The sequence below is a fragment of the Pseudophryne corroboree genome, chromosome 11 (assembly GCF_028390025.1).
Source record: "Pseudophryne corroboree isolate aPseCor3 chromosome 11, aPseCor3.hap2, whole genome shotgun sequence".
Lineage (NCBI taxonomy): Eukaryota > Metazoa > Chordata > Amphibia > Anura > Myobatrachidae > Pseudophryne > Pseudophryne corroboree.
The window spans coordinates 66,815,866-66,837,172 of record NC_086454.1 but is presented as its reverse complement, the minus strand read 5'-3'; the positions used below and the strand labels follow the sequence as shown (position 1 = coordinate 66,837,172).

The following is a 21,307-nucleotide window of genomic DNA, read 5'->3' as shown; positions in this document are numbered from 1 at the left end:
GGGGGAAAGGGCAACGGAGCAAGAACGCATGCTTGTCATTCGGATGTGGCATGCGGAGCGGGCATCACAAGCCGTGGTACCCCGGGAGCCGTTGTCAGCTGTTGTACACAGATCAGGACGTATTCAGTTTGCCAAGTTTGCAGACAGTGATGGGGACATTGATGGACATTTACAAGTTTTTGAAAGGACTTGCAAACTACACGATCTACCCAAGTCGGAGTGGGTGAGACACCTTGTGCCCACTCTGCATGGAGAGGCCTTGGAGGCCTATCGAGGAGTGGCGACGGAGGACTGTGGGAACTACGACGAAGTCAAGAAGGCCCTCCTCCAGCGATTCTTCATCACTCCCGAGTCTTACAGGAAGAAGTTCAGAGACTTGCCCAAGAATCCTAGCAGCACCCATGAGCATTTCGCCACCCAGCTGCGGCAGTACGTGGTGAAGTGGGTGAAGGATTCGGAAGCCACTACGTGGGACGCACTGATCGACCTGATCTGCAGGGAGCAGTTCTACCGCCGGTGCGCCCAGGAAGTGAAGGAGTGGGTGCTAGATCGGGAGCCACCCAGCTTAAAGATGGCTGCCCAATTAGCCGACAAGTATGTGGCAATTCGGCCACGGGGGCAGAAGCGCCCCGCCAGCAGCCAGCTCCAACAGACTGTACCACCAAGGGGACCCCCCTCTTCAGCTCATCACCCCCAAAGACAAGCATCTTCCAACCCGGGTGCTCTTGGCCAGCAACCGCACCGCAGCGTCCCTGCAACTGATCAGAGATCATCGGTGCCACGACTGGAGAAGAAGTGCTACGGCTGTGGGAAAATCGGACATCTGAGGATGAACTGTCCTGCATCCCAAGCACCCCAGACTCGTGCCCCAAATCCGAGTGCTGGAGCCCGGATTGCTTGTTTGACGAGAGGAGATGAGCCTACAGAGACTGTTCCCCCTCCAGTCAGTCCGATGGAGTGTGGCGAAAGACAGGTGCACTCTGCGGAGAGAGTCACCTGCATGGCCAAACAGCCCCTACACAACATGTGGAGGCACCTGCAGCCAGTCCACGTGGGACCCCTGCAGGGAGAAGGCCTAAGAGACTCTGGGGCCTCAATCACTGTGGTGAGCCCCCACCTTATAGATCCTGCTGCAGTATTGCAGGGTCGCACTGCCACGGTCACCCTGGCAGAAGGAACAGAAAAAGCGGTTCCCATGGCAAGAGTCTACCTGGACTGGGGAGCTGGACCAGAGTTGCGAGAAGTTGCCGTCATGGATGGTCTCCCAACTGATGTGGTCCTAGGAAATGATCCGGGTGGTGGGATCGTCACTATGTTTGTTGGCGCCATTCCCCGGAGTCAAGTTCCAAAACCACCGTTGACATCAGCTACTCCAGCCCAGAGGAAAAGACTACAGCTGCTAGACAACTGCCAGCACAGCCAACCACAGCATCAACCAGCCCAGAGGAAAAGATTACAGCGGCTAGATCAGCACATCGACCCCGCATGCCTTTTGCCTCTGGTATGCCCACGTCCACTAGCAACGCAGAGGATGTCGGTTCCAGCTCGTGTGATCCTGTGGGGGTGCCCAATGATGCTCCTGACCCAAGTGGTTTGCCAACTCCGGCGGTGAGTATGAGAAACCACACTGATTTTTCCATGACTGACCCCTACCAGACTGACCCTAGTAGTCCCCACCTAGATCCCCCTGTAGAGTGTCCCAATTTAGGAGAGATTGAGGGCCACAGGCAGGAGTTTAGGGAGGCTCAACTCTCTGACCCATCCCCAAAAGGCATGAGGCGCCACTCTGGCAGCGGCCTTGACAGGGTTGGGGCAGGAAGTTTGACCTGGCGGGAAGGGTTAAGGTACAGGGTAGCCAGGAAAGTGGGAGGGGATAGACCAGATAGGGAATGTGTCCAACTGGTCCCCTCAGGGAACGTTCCTGCGCAACCGGTGTCGGTTGCCAGCAAAACCCCTTTGGACAGCAACCCGGAGACAGACCGTACCCTGAAGTGCCTGACACAGAGCTTACCCTGGTCTGGAATGTCAGATGACGCCCAGACCAAATGTAAGGCTGGTGCCATGTGTTGGCAGCCGGGGCACTCCAGCGGTTGTGTTGTCTCTGGGCCTCTGCCCATAGGAGAACCCTTGCAGCAAGTTGCTGTGGACATAGCAGGTCCCCTGCCTGTGCGCAGTAGATCGGGGAAGACACGCAGCCTCCCTGTAGTGGATGCCACACAGGATCCAGAGGCTGGTGGTCTGGCCGCCATCACTGTGGCACAGGTAGCGGACGAGGAGGAAGGAGTAGGCCTAGGTGACAGGGTAGGTTTCCCGAGTCATAGGTCGACAGAGGAGGATTGGATGGCAGATCTGACAGTAAGGGCAGACAGTTGCCAGATAGGTATGACGGAGGTGCAGTGCCTGGGGCACCATGTGGGAGGAGACAGGGGTAGGCCCAACCCAGAGGGGGTGGAGGCAACCAGAGGCTGTCCCCGACCCACATCACCCAGACCGGTACTGACCTTAGAACCTGTAAGGCCCTACGGACATGTTGTCATTGACTTTAGTCCTGTAGTGAACCCCTTGACAGAGGTGGCTAGGAAGGGCATTCCCAAGTCAGTGGACTTTGCACCCACTTGCGAGTTGGCATTCCAGTCATTGAAGAAGGCTCGGGTACCCGCTCCAGTGCTGATGGCGCACATTCTTGACCAGGACTGTGTGTTACGAACTATTGCGCCACTGCACGGACTGGGCGCTGTACCGAGCCAGAAAGAGCCATATGGGCAGGAGCACCCTGTGGCCTGTTTGAGCAGGAAACTGCTATTGTGGGAGGTGGGGTATGCCACGATTGGGACACCGTGGGTGGCACTTGTTTGTAACCGGCCCCCCACCGTGGTGACTTACCACCCACCCGTTAGGTGGCGGCAACCTACCTTGTGGAAATTGGACAGACTTTTGTGGTGGAGCCTTGAACTTGGACTTCAGGTGGACTATTTGAAGATTGTGCACCCACGAAGAGAGGCCCACTGCACTATGGATGAACTGTCTAGGCCAGAGCCTACACCCCCCAGGTAGCGTCCCCTTCACCCCAACGGACTGCGGGACCAGGACCCAAATCGTTGGGACATGGGTCCCTGGTTGACCCGCTTGAATGGGGGGGGAGGAGTGTGGCCGGACAGACCAACCAGCCACACGTGTAATGGCGGCTGCGGCACTGAAGGTGTTAACCCTCGTGCCTGGCGCCATATTAAGGGACAATGGGCGCTGGTCGTCACTGTTAAACGTACTTACGGCGCTGGGCACGGACTGTTTAAAAGTTTGTTTAATGATGTGTTTTAACATGTCATATGTAGTGCTCTATGCACAATTGCAGGAATGCATGTTTAACTGTATTTTATATTCAAGATGTGGTCATCTGTATATTTAAAGAGGAAAATGCACTTACTATTATAGATGTCTGAATAATCATGTCTTATCCTCTGGGAATGGGACAGGGCCCTTAGCATGCCACTTCCTATCAGAGAGGTGTGAAGGACAATACCTTTTGATGTGTAAGTTCCTTAGAGAGAGATGCTAATCACTGGGTTTATGGGCTTGGAACTTGTTTCATGTACCTGATTTAATTGACATACGAACGACATGCAGGAAGGAAGACTGTTTGTATTGTAGCCTTCCTGTTGTAATCTCAGACACTGGGATTGCCTGGAGATGTGAATGAGACAGAAACATTTGTATTTTGAAGCTATGTGATAAATTTATCAATAGTGAATGTTAATCTGATACCAAACGTTGTATGGGTGACAGGAAGGAGGATATTGTTTTATTGCACTTATATCCTTGTAAAATGTGATTTATTGGTATTTTGTAAAATAACCTGATTGGTTGGAGAAGACAGGGAGGGCTTACCCCCTGCGATACTGTGTGGAAAACTGACATAAAAAGGAGACCTGCGTGCCTCCAGAGTGTATTGTAACATCTTCTTCTGCTGAAAACATCTTGATTGTATGCTGTTGCCCCTAGCAATAGGGAGGAGCCTTTTTAAAGGTTATTTGAGCAAATAAACATCTTTGCCTCAAGACTGCTTCATCTTGTGACCTACAGGGTTAGGCCAAACCTAGCCCCGTTCTCCGGCTGTCCAGGGAAGCACCTGACGTCTCCAAGCTCCGCCTTCCGCCAGCTACCGGTAGAGGCCTAGCAAGTGGCTAGTGGGGATTCGTCAGCACCACACAGCTGTGGTAAAGCAGTGCGTCGGCACATACAGAGCAGAACCGTGGTTCCAAACGCCACGGCAGGTTAGGAGTTTGGTGGTGGCAGCGAGAACCCGCCCACAGCGCAGTGGGTGGAGTCAGTAACAGGCGGTTACTGACGGTAAGCGGGAATCCCCTATGTGGTCAGGCCTCGTGCGGCTTGACCTTCCATTCTGTGCGCAGTCGACGGGACGCGGCAAGCGGCGAGTGCTTCCGTACGGTACCGTCCTGTCACAATCATCCTTGCCAAAATGATCACTGGCAACACTAATCCTCAACTCTTCCCCTAGTGCATAACAGTAACCCTATTGCCTAACCCTCCACTTCCTGCAGAATGGGGCGAATTCAGATGCGGCTGGGGTTGCCATCACTGCAGCTTTCTTGGAAGCAGCAGTGATAGCGCTGTATGGCAATGCAGCAGGCGGCGGCTATTACAAGCAGATGCCTCCTGCTGCAGTAGTGATTGACCTGCATCCTAGGATGCAGCATAAGCATTGGATCACTCACTTACCATTGGACGGCTTGGGGCACCCATGAGGACGCACAAGCCGCCGGTCACAGAGGCCAGGAAATCTCCATCCAACGACGGCAATCACTGGCCTCTTCCCTCCCGCTAAAGGGCGGTGACACGCCTCCATTTTCACAAACTGAGGCTGTTGCCAGCCCTCCCTGCCCCTCAAACGGCAGCAGATACCCCTTTCAGATCTCCAATGCCAGATCCCACCCGGGAATTGGAAACGGGTCCTTCCCGGGTGGGATCCGGCATTGGAGACTCTGCTACCCCTTTCGCTGGCTTCCAGACCCGGCAATATGCTGGGCCGATTGCCATAGTAGCGGGGGGCGAAGCCAGCAGCGGGGGTGGAGCCAGCAGCAGGGGCGGAGGCGCCGCTGGGAAATTAGCTTATCTCCGCGCCGCCTCTCCCTATCTAGTAAACGGGTGCGACCCGGGAATCCGTTTACGCAGCCACTGACCTGGTATTCAACCCGGGAATAACACTGCTTTATTCCCGGGTTAGGCGACCCAGGAATTCGGACATGGCGCTTTCACACCGCACACTAACCCGTGTCGACCCGGCAATATGCCGGGTCGATACTCGGTTATTTGTGCGATGTGAAAGGGGTAAGAGTGTCAATCACTGACAATCTGCTGCCATCCTTCTTCCTATATTGCAGGATCCGTTCGCTCATGCGCAGAACGGGTCCTGCACGTGTGCAAACTAGGGAGATGGGTACTTTGTGGAATGAGTAGCAAGAACATCCAGAACTGAATGAGGTCCAAGGTCTAGATTGTGAACATGTCGAAATTTTGCAGATGTCGACATGTTCTAAATTCCATTTCAATACTGTTGACATTGTAACCGTCGACGTGGTGACTGTTTTGAATGTCAAAGTGGTGACTGCATCCTGCTTACTGAATTTTAATCTAGAAAAGGTCTTTGTGTACTTTCCTTTAAATCCTCTTCTCTGAGGCTGTAAATCAGGCATGTCAAACTCAAAATCCCAATGGAGCCAAATAATCAAAGTCTAAAGGCTCTACTGGGGAATTTTATCTCAGCAATGCGTTGGATCCTTTTTTCCTGCATTCTGGCCGGCAGCTTCCCGAGGGCCCTGCGATTGCAATTTGCTACTTGAATTTATTTTTTTACATGTGATTTATCTCATGCGACCTAACGTTATTAAACCTATTTCTGTGCAATTGAGATAAATATAATGGTCAGCCCGTGTGATCTGCGATTGCGATGCCAGGCACACGGGAACGCACCTCGCATCACAATCGCGCGAAAGCGACATGCGGTGTGAAACTTTTCATGCAATCCATCTCAGCAATTCGTTTGGCATAAAAAGAGCCTATATCGCACTAGTGGATGGGGGCCTTAAGTCTTGTGTGGGCCGCAAGTAAAAAGAAAATTCTTATATGCAATTTTTAAAGGTTTATTAGAAAAACCAACAATAAAGTACAGGTTGAGTCTCCCTTATCCAAAATGCTTGGGACCAGAGGTATTTTGGATATGGGATTTTTCCGTATTTTTGAATAATTGCATACCATAATGAGATATCATGGTGATGGGACCTAAATCTAAGCACAGAATGCATATATGTTACATATACACCTTATACACACAGCCTGAAGGTCATTTTAGCCAATATTTTTTATAACTTTGTGCATTAAACAAAGTGTGTCTACATTCACACAATTCATTTATGTTTCATATACACATTATACACACAGCCTGAAGGTCATTTAATACAATATTTTTAATAACTTTGTGTATTAAATAAAGTTTGTGTACATTGAGCCATCAAAAAACAAAAGTTTCACTATCTCACTCTCGCTCAAAAAAGTCCGTATTTCGGAATATTCCGTATTTCGGAATATTTGGATATGGGATACTCAACCTGTATAATCAAAGAGATGTCAAGTACCAGAAAGGAAACAACTGTAATAGTGTGAGCTGGGAGCTGTGTTATTCCCCCTCATATATCATGGTGCAGACCCCTCTCCTGTATAATACATATCAAATGTGAGCTAGTAAAATGTGTCACTTCCAGCCCCCCTCTATCCCTCCAGTCCAGCCACATGCCCTCTGGTATCCCCTGTTGTTCCTTGTGTCCCCTCCACCCACAAGCCCTCTGTGCCTCCTGTGCTAGTCCCCTCCAATTTACCTTCTTCATTGAGAGATATTTTTCTATCCAGATTCCAGGGCAGCTGGGTACACAGGACAGTCAGGCGCACACACACACATACAGGGCATGACGGCTTCAGTGCTACTGGCTCTGAGCAGGTGGGATGTGGCGGGGGCAGAGCTTTGCAAAGACAGCCAGGCATGCGCAGCAGCTCCCCCCATGGACATTTCCCCATCTCTATCACTATCTTCTCTCGCATGTGCAGAACGGTGAATGCTGTTCGATTGGAGATAAGTTCCGAGCACGGCAGGCAGGCCCATAGTAACTCATCCGGAGGCGGTGGGCCGCATTCCATTATTTTTAAAAATGTAAACTTGGGCCGCAAAAGTATGCATTATGGGCCGCGAGTTTGACACGTAAATGGATATAAAGGGTCATTCAGACCCTGCCACTAATGCGGCTTGCAGCGCAGTTTGCCGATATTGGAAAACTGCGCATGTGCAGCTGCTGCATTGTGGCTGCGTGGCCACACACATTGTGGTCGCATCCCCGATGGATGCGACTGCAATGTGATTGACAGTGACAGGTGTTTTTGGGGCGGAGATGCGCCATTTGGAGGGCGGGGTGAACAGGGGTGGACCAGGACCGGTTTCATGGTGGCTGCGTGACGTCACACGCAGCCGCTGCAAAAAATAAAAAGGCCACTGACCGCCTGACTGCACTGCAAGGGGTCAACCTTAGATCTGATGCGTTCGCAATTAGATTGCGAACGCAACGGGAGGAGGCCTTACACATGCTGGGCGGCCACCAGCATGTGCAGAGATGTATGCAGCCATTTGCATTCATCTCTGAAGAACCTCCATAGACAGTAGGATAAGTTTCCTTCTGTAGAGATAGTCATATGTGGGTTATTCAAGACAAGATTCATCTGGGAAGAAAAAGAGCATTTTGCAGTGGAAGCAAAGACCTAAGAATACCATGACAGCCATTTGGCTTGTTGATGGCTTTCCGGGTTCTGATTGGTCAGCTGCAAATATTGCATTGGCAGCTAAATATATATAAGGCTCTAATAGAGGAAAGTGTCGTCGAGCTCTCTCTGTCTACAGCACTTTGGTGAGCGAAGCAGGAGAACTGCAGAGATGCTACAGTTGCAATCACATTCTCTTAAACATAGGCGATTGAGTGTTCACTTGACCATCAGCTGGGGCATGGGACAGAGATTGGTCTGAGGATTCTTGCACTGGGAGTGATTTGGCACTGCTGTGTACTGGTAAAAGATAATTCCAAGGGGGAACAGAGAGTGTAAGTTAATCGATTCTTTTTCATTCCTTTCATATTTTCTTATTATTGTACCCTTTACTCCAACATGTGATAACTACCTTATGAATCAGGACGATGCCGCACAAGCCACGGCGTCCAGCCTTGCGAGGGGAGATGAAGGCGCAATCATCTGCAATCACTGCCATCTCCACTTCCACTCCATCACTTCGTGCACGCTCGAGAGCCAAACCAAAATTAAGACGGTCACCTGTGTAATTCTTCACTAACAACAGAACGCCCGCTGTGCAGAAAGGAAGAGAGAAAGGCAGATACAGGCATCAGTGTACAATATATGCTAGTGATGAGCGGATTCGGTTTTACTCGGTTCTCAAAACGGCATCTTATTGGCTATCCAAAACACGTGACATCTGTGAGCCAATAAGATGCCGTTTTGAGAACCGATTAAAACCGAATCCGCTCATCACTAAATATACTATTCCTGAACAACAAAAACAGAAAGAGGCGCCATTCCTAGCTTTAGTGTTTGTACTTGTTTACTCCCTGTGTAAGTTATTATTGATTACCTGTTTCTGACCTTGGCTATTCCGGGTGACCTGATTCTGCTCCTAGTATAAATCGGTATTGACCTTGGCTACTTCCTGACCTGATTTTGCACCATAATGCCCACCTGAGTTTGACCCATTCCTGACTACGTTCCTGTTCACTCCAGCAACCAGCCTCTGCCAGTCTTAGTTCCTTTATACCACCGGCCAGTCCACTGGAACCCAGTCTGAGGGCCGTGACCTGCGTACTGGACGCAGCGAGAGCCATATGCCCTTGTGATTGTCCCTGGTGATAATCACTGATCCGGGGGAATGCAGTGATAGGGGCCCATACTTATGGGTGTGGTCAGCCAACAAAGGGGGTGTGACAACCCCTACATAGGCTTGAAATACACAATACACCTGTGCACCATATCTACCATGTATAATACAAGTGCACAGTCTGGAACCTGATCCCTAGAGGAAGGAGTGGGCCCTCAGGCAGTGGGGCCCACCGGTGGTTTCCCCTGTACCCCTGTGGGCCAGTCCAACCCTGGTAACAACTGCCAATTAAATACCAATATACCATTGGCTTGTGAAGGTTTTTTTTCTTTCATTGGTCAGTACATCCATTTGTGGATAAGATTGTTAGTATCTTTCAGGGCTGGTAATTATTCAGTACAGTATACAGTTTACCAAGATACCTCTCTATTAATTGTACTACCAGCATGACAGCAATGCAACTTGTTTTTTTGTTCTTATCAATGTATTAATGTGTTTCATCCTGCAGCAGGATATGGAAAGCAGATTTAGGGGGTTATTCAGGTTTGTTAGCAAACCCCAAAAAGTAAGCAATTAGGCAAAACCATGTTGCACTGGAGTTGGGCAGATGTAACATGTGCAGAGAGATTTAGATTTGGGTGGGTTATATTGTTTCTGTGCATGGTAAGTACTGGCTACTTAGGGGGTCATTCCGACCTGATAGCATGCTGCAGTTTTTCGCAGTGCAGCGTTCAGTACAGGACTGTGCATGCGTATGCACCGTTATGCGCAGGCGTGTCGTACGGGTACAAAGCGTATCGTTGGTGAGCGATGCATTTAAAGAAGAATCCATTCACACAGCCAATCGCAAGGAGATTGACAGGAAGTAGGTGTTTGTGGGTGGCAACTGACCGTTTCCTGGGAGTGTTTGGAAAAACGCAGGCGTGTCCAAGCGTTAGCAGGGCGGGTGTCTGATGTCAATTCTGGGCCCGGACAGGATGAAGTGATCGCAAGGGCTGAGCAAATTCTGGGTGACTCAGGAACCGCCCAAAACTTTTTTGTACCGCTCGGCTGCCCAAGCGTTCGCACACTTGCAAAGCTAAAATACACTCCCCTATATGCGGCGACTATCTGTTCGCAGCGCTGCAAAAAATAGCTAGCGAGCGATCAACTCAGAATGGCCCCCTTAATTTCTACACTGCAATTTAAAATTTAATTTGAACACAACCCCCCCAAATCTAATCTCTATGCACGTTACATCCGCCCCACCTGCAGTGCAATATGATTTTGGCCAATTGCTAACCTTTTTTGGTTTACTAACAAACCTTAGTGTGCTGGAGAATGCCACCTTATGCATACTGTGTGCATCCATAGATGCATACCTTCAGCAAGAAATATGTTATTTAAAAAGGTACTGTGGTCATGTCACGGAAGGGCTGAGCTTTGTATCCCTGTACCTTTACAGCTTCCTATGGGGCCCATTTATCAAGGATTACATATTGAACGCGATCTGGGCGGGATCTTACAGCCCAGGATCGCATTGCAATATGCGATTCTATCGGGTGTATGTATCACCCGGCACCCGCAGGGACAGGAGCCCATCCCTGTAATGTGTTCTGCAGGGGGCTGGAGGTCCTGCGCTTGAGTGGTAGCATGTGACCAGGATGCACTGGGGAATTTACGGGGGAGGGTATACGTATCCCATCGGCTACAATGGGCTGGCGCAATCAAAAGATTGTGGTAGCTGCAGGGAGCAATATCTCTGAGGCAGAGGCGGTCGCTGGGCAGGAGGGGGATGGACGGCGCCGTCAAGCCGTTTAGGGAGCGCGGTCCAGCCAACGCAGGCGTGGCCGGACCGTTGTGGGGGCGGGTCGCAGTGGCTGCGTGACGTCACACGCAGCCGCTGTGACCCAGGGAGTGACGAGTAGCTCCCGGCCAGAACGCTAAACCTGTGCTGGCCGGGAGCTACTCTTGAAGTGCAAAGGCATAGCCGCTGTGCGATGCCTTTGCACTTCTGCGCGGGGGTTTTGGCACTGACATGTGGGGCGGGATAGCCCTGTGCTGGGCGTCCCCCCGCATGTCAGTGTGAATGATCATAGCTGTGCTAAATTTAGCACAGCTACGATCAACTCTGAATGACCCCCATTGCTCAAAGCATGGGAGCGTACGCGGTACACTAATGGGGCTTGTATGTGGCAGAGTGACAAAACACCCCAAAAAACCTGTCTACATTTTTTTGCGTCAACCATTTCCATTATAAAAAGGAAAAATTACTCTGCGCTTGAAATCACTTTAAATATTGTCCTATGAATTATCACTGGCCCTCATTCCGAGTTGTCCGCTCGCTAGCTGCTTTTAGCAGCTTTGCACACGCTAGCAGTTTCTGAGTAGCTCTAGACTCACTCTGCCACTGCGATCAGTTCAGTCAGTTTCGTTCCTAGTTTGACGTCACAAACACACCCAGCGTTCGCCCAGACACTCCTCCGTTTCTCCGGCCACTCCCGCGTTTTTCCCAGAAACTGTAGCGTTTTTTCGCACACACCCATAAAACGTCCAGTTTCCGCCCAGAAACCCCCACTTCCTGTCAATCACACTACGATCACCAGAACGAAGAAATTTCTTCGTTAAGCCGTGAGTAAAATACCAAACTTTTTAGCAAATTTACTTGGCGCAGTGCGAACATTGCGCATGTGCAGTTTGCGACTAATCGCACCGATGCGAAGAAAAATAACGAGCGAACAACTTGGAATGAGGGCCACCATCGGTAGTAATTGACTCAGTGAGACTTAAAATATAGTTAAGAAATTTATAAGAAAAACATATATATCAATTACAATACATAAAATATACTTATTTAATTGATCACTATATACCAAAGCTAATAATTAGCAGACATGCTTTAAAATATGCAATGATTTTAGCTCTCTCAGATGATAGAGTAGTGCTCATCAAAACACTGGCGTCCCAGTGTATAATGTAAAGAATGTCCCGCAAGAGATATCCACAATCACAATGGTTATATTAATGGTAAGACGGTGTAGTCTATAATAGTAACCCACGTGCTGGTTCCTGTAAAAAGTGCAAACAGGGTCCTTTCAGATGATATATTTGCACGTGAAGTAAGGGATATACTGTTGTATGACTGCTGCAATTAGATATTAGCTGCTCCGTTTAGGGGACACTACACGTCTCCAAAGTAGTGATGGATGCTGGCCGCTGATATTTGCAAAACGTCTGTATGTCCCTCTAAAGTTATCGGGTAGTTGAACTCCGCTGCGGGGCTCTGGCATGAAGCACCCGGTGATAAGTGGAAGTATCGCACGGCAGAGTGCTGGAATATGTGGAGTTCCGTGAGCTGCTAGAACCTGCGGGTACCGACACCTGGAGAGCTTAATTGAGAGAGAGTGTGTCTGGGCATCAACGCGTTTCGTCTCCTAGCAACCGGAGACTTCTTCAAGATGGGAGATCAGCGATACAGTAGCGCTGCATCTGGATGTCACTCAACCCGCCTGACCTCACGGCAGCTTCCACCCGGCTCCAGCACGCTGCTGGAGCCGTGTGAAAGCTGCCATGAGGTCGGGCGGCTGAGTGACATCCTGCTGCAGATCTATTCCATAGCACTGATCTCCCTGTATGCCCGCCGGTTGTCCCCCTGCGGCTCGCCCCCCTTCTCCTCCTCTGCGTCCCATCCTAATTCGACTTGAAAAAGTCGAATTAAGATGGGATTGAATAGGGGTTGTCAGATCCATTCCGACAAATACATGTTGGAATGGATTCGACTTTAATTGAATAATAATAATTGGCTTGCTAAAGTTAAGTGATGAACCTCTGTCATATATTGAGAAATGTTTTGTATTTTTTTTTAAACACTTTTCAATATGGATGGATGACATTTTGGGGGATATTTAGATTGATCTACTGAAGAAAATGTAGCAATTGTGGGATTCCCATTTGCTTAAAAAAAATGTCCGCCGCACATGCACAATAGTGAAATTAGTGTCCGGAACATGGCGGGCGCCACGTTTCTGGTGACCTCCACATGCACAGTAGACTCTGGCACAATGCCAGAGCCTATTGTACCATATAGAGGAGGGGGCCCACCTGGAGCCTGCAAATGGGACCCCCTGCTCTGTTAAAACGTCCCCTGCTCGAGCACCAAGGTTTTCGGAGGATGACAACGATGTGCTTTAGATCACTATGACAAGTTTATAGGATTGGTATCATCTCTACACGTTCAATTCAAAGCGATGTGAATAGCACCGGGAAGGAGGTCTCGGCGCTATTCAACTGTACACATCCCTAGTCGGGAGATGCCAGTTTTCGTGCCTTAATCCGTGTGTCTAGTCACGACAACCATCATTCTCCGACTCAAGTGCCTGCTGTGATGCGGTTTAGGCTATGCTAAGGCAGAAAAAAGCATTGCGTCACTAGATTTGTCAGGAGGGGTGCAAGCAGAAATCCTCTGGTCAGACTTCACAGCACGGCCAATTGAATAGCTCCGGGTCCTCCTTCCTGGCGCTATTAACATTGCTTTAAATTGAATTGAGCCCAAAAAGAGTTACCAAACAAAATAAAAGTTTGCCGTTACAATTTCTATAGTGAGGAACTGGAATATGATCAATGCCCCAAAAGTCATACATACAGAACAAAAATAAAATAAAATGTGATGACAACAGATATTAAGCAGTAATGATGGTTTGACTCAGGCAAAACAAACACTTAGGGGAAGATGCCCAAGGAAACCAATCAGCTTCTACCTATCATTTTATAGAATATACTAGATAAGTGATAGCTTAAATCTGATTGGTTACTGATTGGCAACACTGGTCCACTTTAAAAGGTTAAATACTTATCCCCCAAAGAGAGGTATCTGTACCTGCTCCTGCTTGTGCTACTGTCCTAATTGCAGCTACAATGCTTCCAACTGGAGGTGACGTGAAGACCGGCCCAGCAATGACCCCAGTGAGCATTCCATGACCTACGTAACCTGTAAAATGGGAATAAGGTGTAAAATGGGAATAAGTAAAAATAACTGGAAGAAAAGAAATAGGACACTGTCAGTCGCTTGACAAGTTTGTGTGTTATTGTACAACTACTACCTGCATGTGCTGGTTCATGTCCTGAACCCCCCCCAGAGAGCAGCGCTACACGCCCCTTTATACGATCCAGATCTGCGCGCAGAACGACACGGTGACCCTGCAATACACGTAGCCCTGGGGAGCAACATGTGATGCCGTGTAGAACGTCATCAACACAGCCAGGGATAGAGTTCAGGAGCTTCTTACTGACCTAGGGGCAGAAAGTGACACAGACGTCTGCACGGGACAGGAAAGGCAGAGAGGGGGTGGCAGAGAACTGAATGGTACAGGTATATATGGAGAAATAGGGCACAATACTGAGGAGGTGACCTGTAGCAGGCATTATAATCAATCGTAGAAATAGAGAGGTATGGAGATGGTCTATAAAGAGAAATAATGGGTAAAGAATTAGCATGTTTATAAGTCACAAACCTCCATATTGCAGTCTTCTCTAGGCAGCACTTATGTATCCTGGGTGAAAAGACATACGACACAGTGTTATATAATAACCTATCAAGGCTTCATGAGGATACAGTGGGGCTGATTCTGAGTCGGTTGCTGAGCGTCTGTGTGTGCGTCTTTTGCTGATATTGCACCTGGGACTTTATGCTAATACCACTACAAGCCAGGGACGTGCGGTGAGCTAAATAGCTAAGGCGTCACTGGCTAGAACCAGAGCCAGATTTACATCAGACTTGCCTACTCTCCCGGAATGGCCGGGAGGCTCCCGAAAATCGGGTGACCCTCCCGGCCCCCCGGAAGAGCAGGCAAGTCTCCCGATTACAGGGGTCCCCCCAAGCCCGGCCGCCCACTTAGCGAGTAAAGTGGGTGGTCCGGGCAGGCGATGACGCGATTCTTGTTGAATTGCGTCATCGTAGCCACGCCCCCTGCTGTATAATGCCATAACAGCGGCATTACACAGCGGGGGGCGGGGCTTACACGGCACAATCCCATAGTCACGCCCCCGGCCTGCCTCCGTCACGCCCCCGGCCCGCCCCCCTCTGCACACACATCGCAGCCCGCCCCCCTGCCGAACCGACCTGGCTGCTCTCTCCCGGAGAGAGCAGCAAAAAAGTCGGTAAGTATGATTTACATGCAATATATGAGCCAAATTGTACATCTGGGCATTATACACAGGTGCAGCAGTACAAACTCCTGGAAATTTGGTGAGTTTTGATCAGAGATGTGCGGAAAAGATAGACAGGTGGTGCACTGCCGCCACACCTGCCATAGACTTTTTACTCCAGAGTTATGGCTATAAAAATTATTAGAATAATGCAAAGAAGATATTTCAAACAAATTCTTTGTATTTTTCATATACTTTATACAGTAAAACTCTGGTACAAACGTTAGTATGACAGGAAAGGCTCTGCCTCACCCCACCGCACGTCACTGCTACAAGCCCCTCCCTGGGGTACAGCCATGCATCTGAATGTGCAAGGATGGGGACACCCACTCTGAGTGTCTCTGGACGCTTAAATACAGTTTGGTGCTTCTGTAGAGGCCACCATCGGTCGTACCACCGAATTTTGCATGAGAGCCCTATGGTAGGTACAGATCCTTCATCAGAGTATGGCCTCCAATGTGAGCGACTATGCGTCTGAGCCCGAAACTGCTTCAGTGACATGTCTGCGACACGCCCATAAGATGGACCATCTCTGTGCATCTGAATAGCCACCTCCCTGTCACCGCCCAGATGCCCAATATATTTTACAAGATATTTCTGAGACTGTGCATCTCAATCTCAGCTGTGAATCATCGGGCTCTGGACACATGCGCAGCACCACTTACATGCATGCGCAGTAGAAACAGATCACTCAACTGCGTCTGATGAGAACATTGCGTCTGACTCAGAACCAGGCCCTGTAACAGGAGCATTTCAGTACACTGACAGCAGAAGATGCAAAGTATTATCAGGCTGGCAGCAGATGACACACAATGACAGGAACCTGGCAGCAGAGGACACACGGGGCTGACGGAGAGTGGGACCTGAGCATAATGTCATAGTGATATGAATTGTGGGTGTCTGAGAACAGGTTCAGACTGACCATGATGGAGGTCACTAGCTAACCGCTTCAGCCTGAGGATTCCCTGCTGACTGACTGTACTGTACTTGTTTCATACACGAGAGTTGAACTTGCTGTATTGCAGACTTTTCCGTTTTCAGTTTAATTCAACAACTTAGCAAATCATGATTTGTACAACTTGTCCTATGCATGCAGCTATGGAGTATTAATGATTACATTTTACTTCTACATATTTGGGAGCAAATGAGCTCAATCTCAGCATAAGGAAAGGGATTCGTTCAGGACGTCAGCAGTCGGGATGCTGGCAGTCGAAATCTCGGCGCTGGAACCCCGTCATCAGTCGAAATGCCTATGCCGGAATCCCGGTAGCCGCCATCCCGATCGTAAGTATGCTGGGGACTGGTAGGGTTAGTCTGCGGGGAGGGGGAGTTAGACTGAGGCACCACAGGGAGGGTTAGGCTGCAGGGAAGGTAGGGTTAGGCTGCGGAGAGGGAAGGGTTAGAGTTAGGCTGCGGGGAGGGAAGGATTAGGCTGTGGGGAGGGGAGGGTTAGGCTGTGGGGAGGGGAGGGTTATGCTGCGGGGTGGGGAGGGTTAGGCTGTGGGGAAGGAAGGTTAGGCTGCAGGGAGGAGAGGGTTAGGGGCTGCAGGGAAGAGAGGGTTAGGCTGCGGAGAGGGAAGGGTTAGAGTTAGGCTGCGGGGAGGGAAGGGTTAGGCTGTGGGGAGGGGAGGGTTATGCTGCGGGGTGGGGAGGGTTAGGCTGTGGGGAAGGGAAGGTTAGGCTGCAGGGAGGAGAGGGTTACGGGCTGCAGGGAAAAGAGGGTTAGAAGATAGGGGGGGGGGGGCAAGCATACTTACCGAACTCCTGTAGGGAATCCCTCCATCAGGATGCCGCTGTCTGTCTCCTGACCGCCGACATCCCGAACGCTGGGCGCACATATCACACACAGGGCAAACAGTGACTACAAGCAGGAGGCTGATCACCAGATACACAGTGACAGGAGGCACGCAGCACTGGATACACAGTGACAGGAGGCACGCAGCACTGGATACACAGTGACAGGAGGCACGCAGCACTGGATACACAGTGACAGGAGGCACGCAGCACTGGATACACAGTGACAGGAGGCAAGTAGCACTGGATACACATTGACAGGAGGCAAGCAGCACTGGATACACAGTGACAGGAGGCAAGCAGCACTGGATACACAGTGGCAGGAGGCAAGCAGCACTGGATACACAGTGACAGGAGGCAAGCAGCACTGGATACACAGTGACAGGAGGCAAGCAGCACTGGATACACAGTGACAGGAGGCAAGCAGCACTGGATACACAGTGACAGGAGGCAAGCAGCACTGGATACACAGTGACAGGAGGCAAGCAGCACTGGATACACAGTGACAGGAGGCAGGCAGCACTGGATACACAGTGACGGGTGGCAAGCAGCACTGGATACACAGTGACGGGTGGCAAGCAGCACTGGATACACAGTGACGGGAGGCACGCAGCACTGGATACACAGTGACGGGTGGCAAGCAGCAGTGGATACACAGTGACGGGTGGCAAGCAGCACTGGATACACAGTGACGGGAGGCACGCAGCACTGGATACACAGTGACGGGAGGCACGCAGCACTGGATACACAGTGACGGGAGGCACGCAGCACTGGATACACAGTGACAGGAGACTGATAGAAGAGGACACACAGTGATATGAGGCTGATCACCAGACATAAGGTCACAGGAGATCAGCAGCATTGGACACACAGCGACAGGAGTCAAGCAGCACTGGATACACAGTGACAGGAGTCAAGCAGCACTGGATACACAGCGACAGGTGTCAAGCAGCACTGGATGTACAGTGACAGGAGTCAAGCAGCACTGGATGCACAGTGACAGGAGTCAAGCAGCACTGGATGCACAGTGACAGGAGTCAAGCAGCACTGGATACACAGTGATAGGTGGCAAGCAGCACTGGATACACGGTGACAGGAGTCAAGCAGCACTGGATACACACTGACAGGAGTCAAGCAGCACTGGATACACAGTGACAGGAGTCAAGCAGCACTGGATACACAGTGATAGGTGGCAAGCAGCACTGGATACACAGTGACAGGAGTCAAGCAGCACTGGATACACAGTGATAGGTGGCAAGCAGCACTGGATACACACTGACAGGAGTCAAGCAGCACTGGATACACACTAACAGGAGTCAAGCAGCACTGGATACACACTGACAGGAGTCAAGCAGCACTGGATACACAGTGACAGGAGTCAAGCAGCACTGGATACACAGTGACAGGAGTCAAGCAGCACTGGATACACAGTGACAGGAGTCAAGCAGCACTGGATACACAGTGACAGGAGTCAAGCAGCACTGGATATACAGTGACAGGAGTCAAGCAGCACTGGATACACAGTGACAGGTGTCAAGCAGCACTGGATGCACAGTGACAGGAGTCAAGCAGCACTGGATACACAGTGATAGGTGGCAAGCAGCACTGGATACACGGTGACAGGAGTCAAGCAGCACTGGATACACAGTGATAGGTGGCAAGCAGCACTGGATACACGGTGACAGGAGTCAAGCAGCACTGGATACACACTGACAGGAGTCAAGCAGCACTGGATACACAGTGACAGGAGTCAAGCAGCACTGGATACACAGTGACAGGAGTCAAGCAGCACTGGGTACACAGTGACAGGAGTCAAGCAGCACTGGATACACAGTGACAGGAGTCAAGCAGCACTGGATACACAGTGACAGGAGTCAAGCAGCACTGGATACACAGTGACAGGAGGCAAGCAGCACTGGATACACAGTGACAGGAGGCAAGCAGCACTGGATACATGGTTACAGGACTCAAGCAACACTGGATACACAGTGACAGGAGGCAAGCAACACTGGATACACAGTGACAGGAGGCAAGCAGCACTGGATACACAGTGACAGGTGGCAAGCAGCACTGGATACACAGTGACAGGAGGCAAGCAGCACTGGATACACAGTGACAGGAGGCAAGCAGCACTGGATACTCATTGACAGGAGACTGATAGAAGAGGACACACAGTGATATGAGGCTGATCACCAGACATAAGGTCACAGGAGACCAGCAGCATTGGATACACAGTGACAGGAGGCTGATAGAAGAGGACACGTAGTGATATGAGGCAAGCAGCACTGGATACACATTGACAGGAGGCAAGCAGCACTGGATACACAGTGACAGGTGGCACGCAGCACTGGATACACAGTGACAGGTGGCAAGCAGCACTGGATACACAGTGACAGGAGTCAAGCAGCACTGGATACACAGTGACAGGAGTCAAGCAGCACTGGATACACAGTGACAGGAGACTGATAGAAGAGGACACACAGTGATATGAGGCTGATCACCAGACATAAGGTCATAGGAGTCGAGCAGCACTGGATACACAGCGACAGGAGTCAAGCAGCACTGGATACACAGTGACAGGAGTCAAGCAGCACTGGATACACAGTGACAGGAGTCAAGCAGCACTGCATACACAGTGACAGGAGTCGAGCAGCACTGGATACACAGTGACAGGAGTCAAGCAGCACTGCATACACAGTGACAGGAGTCAAGCAGTATTGGATACACAGCGACAGGAGACGGATAGAAGAGGACACACAGTGATATGAGGCTGATCACCAGACATAGGGTCACATGAGACCAGCAGCATTGTATACACAGTGACAGGAGGCAAGCAGCACTGGATACACAGTGACAGGAGTCAAGCAGTATTGGATACACAGCGACAGGAGGCAAGCAGTATTGGATACACAGCGACAGGAGTAAAGCAGCACTGGATATACAGTGACAGGAGGCAAGCAGCACTGGATACACAGTGACAGGAGACTGATAGAAGAGGACACACAGTGATATGAGGCTGATTACCAGACATAAGGTCATAGGAGACCAGCAGCATTGGATACACAGTGACAGGAGGCTGATCACCATATACAAGGTTATCGGGGCGGAGGCAAACCGTATCCGTTTGATAGACAGTGTCTAGGTAGACAGTCAATAGACAGACACCATATGTTAGACAGACATTAGGTCGACAGGGTCAAAAGGTCGACATGAAAAAGGTAGACAGTACAAAAGGTCAACAGGTCAAAAGGTCGACATGAAAAAAGATAGATAAATGTGTTTTTTTAATGTAACATGTTTTTGGACTATTTCATACTTTCTCTATCCATGTCGGCATAGAGTTGGTTATAAACCTTGTGGCGAGCGCAGCGAGCCACCGTGCCCGAAGTGTGGCAAGCGAAGCGAGCCCCGCGAGGGTATGCCTTTCTACAATTGGGGGTCCCAGATGACAAAACTATCCACACAAACCACAAAAATGCAAAAAACATGGTGTCTACCTTTGTCATGTCGACCTTTTGACCCTGTCGACCTTTTTCATGTCGACCTTTTGATCCTGTCGACCTAATGTCTGTCTAACATATGGTGTCTATCTATTGACTGTCTAACTAGACACTGTCTATCTTTTATACCGGAACCGAGGCAAACAAACAGCACTGGATACATAGTGTCAGGAGTCTGACAGCAGTGGACACACAGTGACAGGAGGCTGATCACCAGATATAAGATTACAGAAAAGCCGTAAAGCAACACTGATACAGTGACAGAGGGAGTTCAGCAGAGGAAACATAATAACAAGAATGTCTCCACACAGGATGCATAATGAGAAAGGAATCTCAGCACACAATGCAAAGTGACAACAAAATTTCAGCAAAGGAAGCACAGGGACAAGAGGGTCTCAGCACAGCTGGCGCAGTGACAGGAGGGTCTCAGCACAGGAGGCGCAGTGACAGGAGGGTCTCAGCACAGGAGGCGCAGTGACAGGAGGGTCTCAGCACAGGAGGCGCAGTGACAGGAGGGTCTCAGCACAGGAGGCGCAGTGACAGGAGGGTCTCAGCACAGGAGGCGCAGTGACAGGAGGGTCTCAGCACAGGAGGCGCAGTGACAGGAGGGTCTCAGCACAGGAGGCGCAGTGACAGGAGGGTCTCAGCACAGGAGGCGCAGTGACAGGAGGGTCTCAGCACAGGAGGCGCAGTGACAGGAGGGTCTCAGCACAGGAGGCGCAGTGACAGGAGGGTCTCAGCACAGGAGGCGCAGTGACAGGAGGGTCTCAGCACAGGAGGCGCAGTGACAGGAGGGTCTCAGCACAGGAGGCGCAGTGACAGGAGGGTCTCAGCACAGGAGGCGCAGTGACAGGAGGGTCTCAGCACAGGAGGCGCAGTGACAGGAGGGTCTCAG

At 50.4% G+C, this 21,307-nt stretch overlaps 1 protein-coding gene across 3 annotated transcripts in view; it reads right to left on the bottom strand.

The window, feature by feature from the left end:
- TKFC (triokinase and FMN cyclase) overlaps positions 1 to 21,307 on the bottom strand; it is a 61,591-nt gene that overhangs the window by 21,419 nt on the left and 18,865 nt on the right. For all 3 annotated transcript variants that reach the window (XM_063944383.1, XM_063944382.1, XM_063944381.1), the window contains exons 2-5: positions 14,425 to 14,463; positions 14,014 to 14,203; positions 13,791 to 13,901; positions 8,231 to 8,412 (exon numbers count right to left, since the gene is read on the bottom strand). In XM_063944383.1, the coding sequence (XP_063800453.1) occupies positions 8,231 to 8,412; positions 13,791 to 13,901; positions 14,014 to 14,203; positions 14,425 to 14,430 (489 nt within the window). In that variant the 5' untranslated portion in view covers positions 14,431 to 14,463. The remainder of the gene's footprint in view (positions 1 to 8,230; positions 8,413 to 13,790; positions 13,902 to 14,013; positions 14,204 to 14,424; positions 14,464 to 21,307) is intronic.